At 41.8% G+C, this 10,607-nt stretch overlaps 1 protein-coding gene across 7 annotated transcripts in view; it reads left to right on the forward strand.

Annotated features, from left to right (window-relative positions):
• The window catches only part of sorcs2 (sortilin-related VPS10 domain containing receptor 2), a 288,796-nt gene that overhangs the window by 235,241 nt on the left and 42,948 nt on the right, over positions 1 to 10,607 (forward strand). For all 7 annotated transcript variants that reach the window (XM_070992922.1, XM_070992917.1, XM_070992916.1 and 4 more), the window contains exons 6-7: positions 4,328 to 4,392; positions 8,432 to 8,550. In XM_070992922.1, coding sequence (XP_070849023.1) covers positions 4,328 to 4,392; positions 8,432 to 8,550 — 184 coding nt within the window. The remainder of the gene's footprint in view (positions 1 to 4,327; positions 4,393 to 8,431; positions 8,551 to 10,607) is intronic.

The following is a 10,607-nucleotide window of genomic DNA, read 5'->3' on the forward strand; positions in this document are numbered from 1 at the left end:
TATTTTATTGTTTTATGAGAAAATAGACGGGCTGCACGGTGGCGCAGCAGGTAGTGCGCGTGCCTCACAGCACGAAGGTTGCCGGTTCGATCCCCGGGTCAGGCGGGGCCTTTCTGTGTGAAGTTTGCATGTTCTTCCCGTGCATGCGTGGGTTCTCTCCGGGTACTCCGGCTTCCTCCCACAGACCAAAAACATGCTCATTAGGTTAATTGATGACTCTAAATTGTCCGTAGGTGTGAGTGTGAGTGTGAATGGTTGTTTGTCCTTGCATGTGGCCCTGCAATCGGCTGGCGACCGGTTCAGGGTGTACCCCGCCTCTCGCCCATTGTAGCTGGGACAGGCTCCAGCCCCCCGCAACCCCGAAAGGGATAGGCGGTATAGATAATGGATGGATGGATGGAGAAAATAGACGGACTTGATATAATAATACTCAGAAACAAATTAACATGCAACAAGAGATGCATGATTAATTAACAAATGCTGTGTTTCTACAGGAATAGTTGAACTTTTTGGGAAATATGCTAATTTGCATTCTGATAAACTGCCTCAAGTGACATCATTCAAAGATGGCCTGTAGCCTGCTCCTCATCTCTGCTTGAGGCTCGCGCTTAAACCACATAACGCACCCAAATCCCTGATCAAACTGTTCCTCATCGAGTTGCATTGTGGGTAATGTACACACCACATTTTAACAAGGAAACTACAATGTGTGGAATATAGAATATAGAAATTCAAGCTGATATAACCTGTTGTTCTTCCTCGACACCAACTGCGTCACTGCACGCATAAATGACAGCGCTGGTGTCAGAAAAAGAACAGTGGCTTAAGTTGCATATGTGACTGCATTAACCACCAGCACTGATTGGACAGCTGCATAAAACACAGCAAATTTTCCCTTTAAATAAATGATAATATTTTGATATAAAATACCCCCCCCCCCAAAAAAAAATCTGTATTAATTAATAGACATGAGAATAATATCAATCTTCTGTTGGAAAAGGCAAATAGGCATATCTACCAAGATGTTAAACTTTCACTGTAAGCTTCACCAACATTTTACTTTTCACATTTGGATTTCAGTATATGCTCAGTTTTAGTAAAGTACAGATTTTTTATGGTCTGGCACAGCTGTATCTAGGAAGAATAAGATCACATGATTATTTTGCAGTGAACATTTAATCCTTGCCACTCAGGAATTGAGCCACATATTGCAGAATTATATTTGCCTCAGGTAAAATTGCCTGCAGCAGACACACACTTGTGAATTCAGGCCTGCACTACTGGAAGCCTGGGACCTGCTCCTCCTGTTAAAAAAAAAAAAAGAAAAGAAAAGACGTGTGCATACATGCACTGTACATGTGTGTGGTCAGAGTAGACAGAGTTGGCCTGTTGTTGGCTCTGGCTCTGGCCCTCGCCTCGCCTGTGGTCTAACAGTCATAAAAGCAACAAGAGAACAGGAGTCTGCCAGCGTACTCATAAATCACATTAAAAACATCACATTAAAGCCAATCTGCTGTTGGGGTGGTCTGGCCAAATGTGTTCCCGTGGACCTTGTTTTTGTGATCCTGGGCTGTAAAGTTTTGTGTTTGTCATCCTGAATGGAAAAAAAACAGCAGTTTTGAAATTGAACTGGCATCTCGCATGACAGCTGACAACAAAAGCAAACATTTGAGGATAGGTGATAAAAATGAAATGCTGTGAAAAGCATGCGGATAAAAGTGTAATCGAATGGCACTGAAACCAGAGCTGGGATGAAACTGAATTCCATCCCAGGGAGGATGTTTTTGCAGCGTGTTGCACTTCCTCCTCCTTTTCTTCAAAATCAATTCTCTTTTCTTTGTGGATCAACCTCTCTATCTCTCTGTCAGCCCTGTCTATCGTCCGTTTTATTTCCCCTGCTCTCCCCTCAGCCCTCTCGGCCTGTCTGCTTTAACTTCCCTCACCAAAGGAGAAGGAAATCCCACACACTTAGACTGTGATGAAGGTCTAACTGGGCCCAGAACGTTAGTGGAATGAATAAATGATGTATTGCCGGTGCAGAGTGCTCCTTCACCCTCGATCTAGGCATTTGCATTTCAAGCATGCAGCTGACACTTTTATCCAGAGTAACCTGCACTGAGTGAAAAGGCAGAGGTTCAAAGACTTGGTCAAGGACACTTTAGCAGCACACACAGGACCTGTTGAAAAGTTCTTTCCACTCTTTTTCTTTCTGCTCTTACTTCCTCCATCAGCCAGATCTCCAGTTTCTGACTGGACACTTGCGGCGACCTCTTGTGGTGGTACAAGCAACTGCATTACCCAAACAGCATTCAGATTGCCTTCAAAAGCCCAAAGAACCTCTTGTATGTTATTCTTGTCAAGAAACTAGCAGCTTGCTTCACTGAACTGGTTTAAAAACTGTGTCATAAGCTTCCTGCAGCCATGTGACTAAACGTAAAGCTGCTTAATGTTGAAATGCCAAAAATAAAAAATAAAAACAAAGCAGTATGTTGACCTTTTAAGATTATTTTTTAAGATTATTTCTGCGTAAATTTGCAGTAACTCTCACTGCTTCCAAAGGCGTGTCATGAATTAACAAGTACATACAAGAACAGCTGTGAGGTCCTTTTAATTTTCTTCATGACTGTATTTCCGTTTTGGAACAGTATAGATTTTGTGCTTTGTACTTTAATGTGGTCGGCTGAAAGCTTAAGACAACAGTCCCTTTAAAGGAGTCAGACAATTATTGCTTTTTCATACTAATACTTTTGAAAGCAGGACTTGTATAACAGTATTCCTCCTTTATTGTATTACTACTTTTACTCTAATATGTCCAGACAAGAAAATTGACATTGGACAGGGACAATATGGTAAATGTCCAATGCTAATGCAGATTTATACAACATTCATGAAAGTCATTTTGACTGCCTTAATATGATCAGTTGCTATGACAGCGAGAGCTATAAATATAATATAAAGTAGATCAGCTACATTTTTACTGGTATCATCACCTGTGAAGCCCCTAGGGTAGCCTGACTTTCTGTTGGTTTGATCGAGAACTGACTAAAATCACATGTATTTCTTACATTATCGATTTTAATGGTAAGTAAGCAAACTGCTCATACAGATCACTTGAAGAAGACCTGAACCATTGTCCAGGAGCAGCAGATCCTGAAGTACTGCTGCGATTCATCTTCTCTTCTTCACTCCTTCCTTCCTCCCTCGTTCCTCCATGGCCTGCTAATTGCTCATAAAGTCTCTTTATAGGCAAAGTAACAAGGTTTTAAATCGCCACTCTATCTTTACTGGGCCGGGGAAATTTCACAGACTGCACAGCGCAGTCCTAATCAGATGAACTGCTTAGTTTACTGCTCACTGAAGGGCACACGGAGCGGGTGTGCTGAAGTGTATGTGAGTGTGCTTCTGAGAAGGATAAGGGGTATAAAATTTTGGAGCTTTTATGCATGTTAGGCAAGGATGAATACGTCAGAGTGCACTTTCCAGGAAGAGCTGAGCTGTGCATATTTACCAAGGTATCTGTGTAATCAAAGGGGAAGCAAGGGATGTGTTTGTATATTTGTATGCTATGATGTAATCATTTTAGCCAAGCATTCCGTTTTAAATATTTCATGTATCAATTAAATATCTGCACACTGATCATGTGCAATGCAAATACCTGTTCCACACTCTTAGATCATTTGGATCCCCACACAAGAACGTTGAACCTGGACGATTCTGCAAAGCCCCCAATCTCAATAAATGACAGCTTTTTTCAATGCTATCATTGTTTAATTCTGTCTTACAGTATCTGCTTATGGGAATACATGAAGGTTAACATGAGGAAAAGGTTGTGGTCATGACAAATGCACTGTGGTTAGGGTATGGTTGGGTTAGGTAACTGAAGAACATGGTTAAGGTTTTGTTATGGAAAAACTGTGGTTGTTGATTTCAGATCCAGGACAGGATGAGAACTTGAAAGTCACTTGATGTCCATCCACCAACCCAACCTTCTTTTTTTTTCATGTTCCTGTTTACTGTTTCATGACATAAAGGGTATACTACTTCCTGTTTGAGCACTGAACATTCGCATTGGATGTAACTCCTGAGGGACTAAATCGTCCAATGTGAACATAATTGCAGGAAACACTGGACCAATGACATCAACATTCAAGATTTATTTATTTATTTTATTTATTTATCTATTTTTTTTTTTTTTTTGTCTGTGTACATGCATTACATACCTCATGTAGAAATCAAAATTTGGTGTGTGCTTATTTCTGATTGAATGTATTGTCTCTGGTCAGAAACGCCGTCAATTAACATCACGTAATCAATTCATGTGTTCCAGGTCAGTATCTGGTGTGGACGTGGACCCTGATCTGGTGCACATGGAAATGCAGGATACGAGTGGAGGTACAGTGATGTTCCATCTGGTCATTTATCATTTACATTTTTATTCATGAGATTTTTAGGGCCTGGTGACACCAGTACAATGAAAATTCAGGCAAAAATGTATTCATTTTTTCAGAAAGCTTTGTAAATGTGTGGAACTTTCTCATAGAGATCAACTTTGGGTAAATTCACAGCAACTGACCAACAAGAGTAGTAGTAACCAAGATGCAAGCATTCCTTTTTTTTTTTTTTAAGGAAAATGAATGAATTTCACTTTGTCTCTTCTGCTGGGAATGAGCGTTTAAAGGCACCCTTGTGAATTTTTTTTTTTTGTGAAAAGTGAAATCTGTGTACTCTCAAGGCCTTGTGAACATGTCGAGTGTATTTTCTTCCTCAGAAAACATTTCCACAGCAGCAGATTTTTTTTTTTTTTTTTTTAGCAACTAGTGCTACTAGTAAAAAAAAATTAAAAAATGAACTCCACACGGCCACAGGGTACGTTTAAGGTGCACTTAGATTGAGCTCATAGCAAATTTTCAGCTTGCTGTATTTGCACAAATTTAACTGCTAGACTGTTCGTTTGATCTCTGTTTATTTGCCCTGCAGCCAGTGTGCCTGCTGTACAGACATTAGCGGTAGCTCAGTAGCTAGCTGCCTTCTTTCTGTCATCTAATCACATCGTACTGGAACTCTGTGGTGGGGAATAGGAGTCTTCTTCTATGCTTAGTGTCGAAAGCTAAATAGAGAAACTCAGGTATGTCACTGACATGCATTGATCCAGATCAGTCATCTGGAGACATGTGTCACGTCTCTGCAAGACCTACTGAGGGGGAGAATTCTGATGTTCTCTCTCCCCATCATGGCGGTACTAGTCTTAGCATAGCTTGCAGTGTAAATGCAGGTAACAGAAGAGATGGATGTTTGACCTTGCTGTGGGCAGGATGTGTTTCTGTGTTGGGAGGGGGTCAACGGAGAATTAATGGGGAAGTTAAGGAGGGGTGTCAGGGGCCCTCGGGGCAACAACAGCAAATCTGGATTATCATATCAGCTGAGTGACAGACGGACAGGTTAGTGCTTAACTCCCCACCAAGGGCCAAGAGGCTAATAGAAGTAGTGTGTATTTAAGATTGTGTGGGTTTGTTAATGTGTGGTTGTAAATGCATGTGTGTGTTCTAGACTTCACCTACTGCGGGTCTCCCTACCCATAATCCCCAAGTCTAAATAAACCTGAGCAGGCTAAGTCAAAAAGTATTCACAGATAGTGAAGGGCAAAATGAAGGATATGTTTTTTAGTATTTGCAGTGCCACAGTGTATTTCTCCATAAACCTCCCCTCTAGGAAAATACAAACACCTCTTAAATCCCTTGAGGAGACACGCAGTCTTTTAACCCACACACAGAAAGATGCTGCCTGCAATGTGAAAGCTGTCAACCCGAACAACACTGCCTGTGTTTGTGGAGGGTGTACAGGAGAGGCTGTCTGTCTGGGCCAGCTGCCCAGGCATGAGAGCTCTTCCTTGGGCTAGGCAGCACCACATGGTCCTCCCTCCTCCTCCTCCTCCTCCTCCTCCTTTTCATTCTCCTCCCATTCCCTCACCTTGCTTCCATGCCCGGATAGATAGATAGTCAAGGGGGGCTAGAGCGATCAGGCATGCCAAACCAATCTGTTCGTCCCGTGACCCCCTCGTCACACATGGCATCGCCAAGGTTAAACGGTGGCATGCTACAAAGAAGGGCACAAAGTCTTGGGAGTCTCTATGGAGGCAAGGAACCATGCTCGGCCCGTACCAGGAGGATTTGTGCTCAGGACCGCCGGTTGACAAGAGCAACAGGACTCCAGAGAAATGGGGGTGGTCTGTTGATGGATGAGCCATGTGTACAGGGAGGCTGGCAGGGAGTGCGTTTGTCATTAAGAGGGATCGATGTGCAGGAAAGCCTGAGTGTACCTTGTTCATGCGCTGATGTACACAAGCATGCATGCATTCACACCCTTCTCTGTTGTGTTGGCGTGCGAGAGACAAACAGGGACATGCAGGTGAAAACAAGCACACACAGCCCACATCTTCAGTGCACTCCACTAAATAGAAATTTTAAATTATGAGTGCTGTGAAATCAGTATAATGCGATAAATTATTCAGGAATGTCTTCATCCTTGGTTGTCTGTAAGTCACTGTTTAGTTCTTATAGTTTTCTTGTTGGTCCATCAGCTGCAGAGGTGTAGGACAAAATATGTGCGCATCGCATGTGAGCATGTTTGTAGGTGTGTGAGGACAGCAAGTAGCATGAAAAAGTGCTCGTGCCACAAGCTGCAATTGAACACTTAGCCCAATCTAATGGTTTTTTAATGAGTTCTCCGCTGTATGCGTCTTTGATTAAACGTCCAGGCTTTTCAATAAATTAGCCAGTCCATTTGTTAGACCAGATACCTCTCGAACAATGACGACGCAGAGAGAGAAAAGTGCAGCGGCGGTGAAGAGGGGAGACGAATATGAAGTGGAGTTTATTGTGTCTCTCATGTTGTCACTCATATGAATATATAAAGCTGCCAATGGCCGCCGTAGGGCCCACTAACCCATGTTTACAGAGCTTTTGTATATTAAGCAGCATTAAGGTGATGTTTGTTACGTAATAATCTTAATGAGTGCATTGAAATGAGCTAGATTGAAACATCAGGAATGAGACAAAAAAATGGTAAATATCATGTTTGCATTGTCACTGTGAGAATGTTAGCATGCTGATGTTAGCATTTAGGTTGCACAAAGCTGTTTGACTGTAGACTGTTCGTCTCGTCAAAGTGAAGCTTTGTTTTCCATTGAAGAAAGCTTGACAATGATTGAAAGAAATGGCAAAGTGAGGGCAGCTGAAAGTAGCTCGTGAGTGATTCTGTGAAAAAGATTCAGTCCTCTCCGGGTGTGGAGTATAATATTAATCTGTTATTGTACTTATTGAATTTGTTCTGTGGTTGCTGAGTTGCTGCATGGACCCTCAGGAGTGCAGAATTTACCATGTGAGCTGTTGAGCAGTTATCTGTCAATGGTTTTTTTTACCTTTATACCAAACCAACCTTTATTTTTTCATGCTAACCCTAACCTTGTGAGAATTTGGGGTATGTTTTCACACAGAACTTCAAATAGTTGTCCCGTATTGTGAAATGGAGTTAAAAGCAAACATATATTTTTGTGGTGGCATGTTTTTTGCTCTTCCCTTTGGCTTCCTAGTAGTGCGGTTTGAGGTCCATCATCAGGCCAAAGTTTCGCATTTGCACAGTACACACTGACCCATCCTAAAAAAATAGCATTCAAAGATTCATATCAACTTGGCAGCAGTCTCACCCACTAAAGGGGTTGGTAAGTTGTGGTGGCTTCATGGTGAGAGTTCATGTCAGGGCGAATAAGTTAAGGATTGCATGTAGTCAATCGAAGGTTTAAACAAGTATTGTCATGCAAAACTGTGTTTTTGTGCAGTATGTGTCTGCTGCAGTAACCCATCTCTGAACAGTCAACCTCACACGTGTATGGGTGCAGGCTGGTGAGTGTGTGTGTGTGTGAGCATTTTCTCTATTGCCAACTTGTCACCTCTGGGAGGAGAATAACGGCTGAATTTCAGCAGGCAATGTTGCTGATGCAGCTGCTGGTTGAAATTCAATAGCGGGTAAGCTTTGCAACAGGCGCTAACCTCTCTGTGTGTCTCTCTGAGGATAATCCCTCCTGGCCATTTGGATGCTAGAATGGCTATATGTCTGTGGGGGAGCTGTCATATCTTATAGAGTTTGGAAAATGATGTCTCAATTTTTCTGTTCGCCTGGTTTTCTCCTGTACTTTTTCTTCCATGTCATCTACCTCGTCCTCTTTTCTGTCTCTGGCCTGCTTTGTGGTTATTCTCCAATTTATTTTTCATAAATATAAACTGACTGGAAATAAATTAGCTCCTCTTATTCTTCCTTTCTCCCTGACAGTCCCTGCTTAGCGTAGCTCACACAGCCATATAAGGCCATTACAGCACAGAGCCTGGTTTATCCATCGACAGTAACCATAGTTTCCTGTTCCTGTGTGTCACTGCAGGTTACCTGTATGTTACCTGTCTCATCCAGAACTGCTCAGACAAAATGGTGACGGCTCAGTTCCTCGGCAAAATCGACCACAACTCCCTGCTGGTGCAAGACGACTACATATTCGTCAAGGTAAACAACACCACAATGGGGGGAAGGTGGTAAAGGAGATTGGTGTATTCTTGAAATCTTTCAGTGAAATACAAATAGAAAAAAATAGTATACAGTATAATCAGACCCTATCCCTACCCTATCCTTCCAAGTATGCTGGTACCTGCCTTGATCCTTTTTGTAGCTGTGAAATTGGTCTCAAGGAGCTAAAACTATTGCTACTCCATGAAAAACTTCAGGATGTATAGCTTATCAAATTAAGGTGACACTCCAATACACTCTAATTTCATTGAAAACCAGAAACAGTTCATATGCTTCACAATTAACCTATTAAAGAGAATTTCTACCTCTTCTTTGGAGGATGTCTCGTTTGGCTTCACGGAAGAGGATGCACAAACCTGTATCTTATACTAAAATGACAAAATCATATGAAATGACTAAATATAAATGACTATGATTTGATATTACATCAAATCATATTCAAAATCAATATAGTAGTCACAGGGAGGCCTCCTCAGCCTGTAAAAACAGTTGTACATAAAAACAACTGATATTGTGTGATAAAAGATGCTGTGAGACAAACTTGAGGTGTGCAGTTGAGAGACATGGACACTTACCAGGCAGTGAGTGTCTGGATTACTGGTAATGTAGGATCCAGTATTTATGAGCTTGACTGTTATTAGGCACTAAAAGTCATGATGTCTCAGTCTTTGTTGCTTTTATCTTGACCATTTTTTTTTATTTATCTCTTGCAAGTGCCTCTTTCAGGTCTTAAAAGCCATATTTTTTTGCTCTTCAGGGAAATGAAAAGTCTGACATGTCACCTAAAAAGTGATGTTAGCAAACAGTTGCTTATTTACATATCCAGCACACACAGAGCAGCATTAACATTCATTCGGAGTCGTGTGTCCAACCACATGAATAATTCAAGTCCATATTCAGAGCTTTTAGCTCTGGTTTGGTCTCCACCACAAGCTTTTTCATTGAAAACTAAGTTGCCTACTCCTGTTTAAAGTTTTGAGGGTAGATGAGTGTACGTCTGAAACGATAGAAGTGGCTTTCTGCCAGAAACATACAGTACACCGCTCATCCTGTTTCACACAGATGATTTTCGCTGTGGCACAACGCGCTTACGCGGGGAAGTTCAGTTAGTGGTGCTGATTACAAAATGGAGAAAGAGCAAGCAAATAGCAGGGAGCTGTTGTTGCGGGAATATCTAATTCTTACTCAGATACAGCAATGCTATTTTCAGATTGGCTGTTCGGCGGCTAGGCAGGCGCCTTGATTCCTCTACCTGTTCCACTGTTATAAAAACTTGGTGGGCATTATCCTGGTAATTTCTCTGCATGAGAAATACAAGGTGTGGCGTGTGAGCATGTGAGCGGGTTGAAATGCGCAATGCATGAGACTTGAGAGCTTTGCAAGTTTGGCCAAAAAAAATAAATATGAAGTAAACCGCTGCAGTCACTGTGAAGCTAGAGCTCCATTCATGTGACTATGATTCAATACAATACACAATATATTCAATACAGCAAGAATATTCAGTTTAGTCTGACTCCAGTGAGTTTATGTCCATGGAGGAAATGGCCCTGAAGCCCACTGAATGGGTTCAGCTTTGACAGACAAATATGCAAATTTAAGCAATAAAATTAATCGGTAGAATAATCAATTAGTAAAATAATCGATGGCTGCAGCTCTAGATGAGTGCACTGAGACAGAACCAAAACAGGACATCTGCATTTGCTGGAGTGCTGTGCTTTGTACACCCAACTGTCCATCCTGATCTCCTCCCTGAGACTTTTCAGCCTTGAGATGACAGGAGGGTGCTTGTGAAAAGTCATTTTAAGGCTTAGAATAAGCAACTGATTCTTCAGTTTCACTGATACACGTGTGAATTCAATTTCCCATGAGCTCCACATGCACTGGAAGAACAGCAGCCTCCTGCTGTTTTATGCTTTAAAGCAGCTGAGCAGAGTTTCCCCATAACTGATCTCACTGTAAAGTCACAGAGACAACAGTGGCTCTCATTTGTTCATTACAGTAATTGTCAAAGTGAAAACACTCATTACTATATGTAT

This window comes from Chaetodon trifascialis, chromosome 23, assembly GCF_039877785.1.
Source record: "Chaetodon trifascialis isolate fChaTrf1 chromosome 23, fChaTrf1.hap1, whole genome shotgun sequence".
NCBI lineage: Eukaryota > Metazoa > Chordata > Actinopteri > Chaetodontiformes > Chaetodontidae > Chaetodon > Chaetodon trifascialis.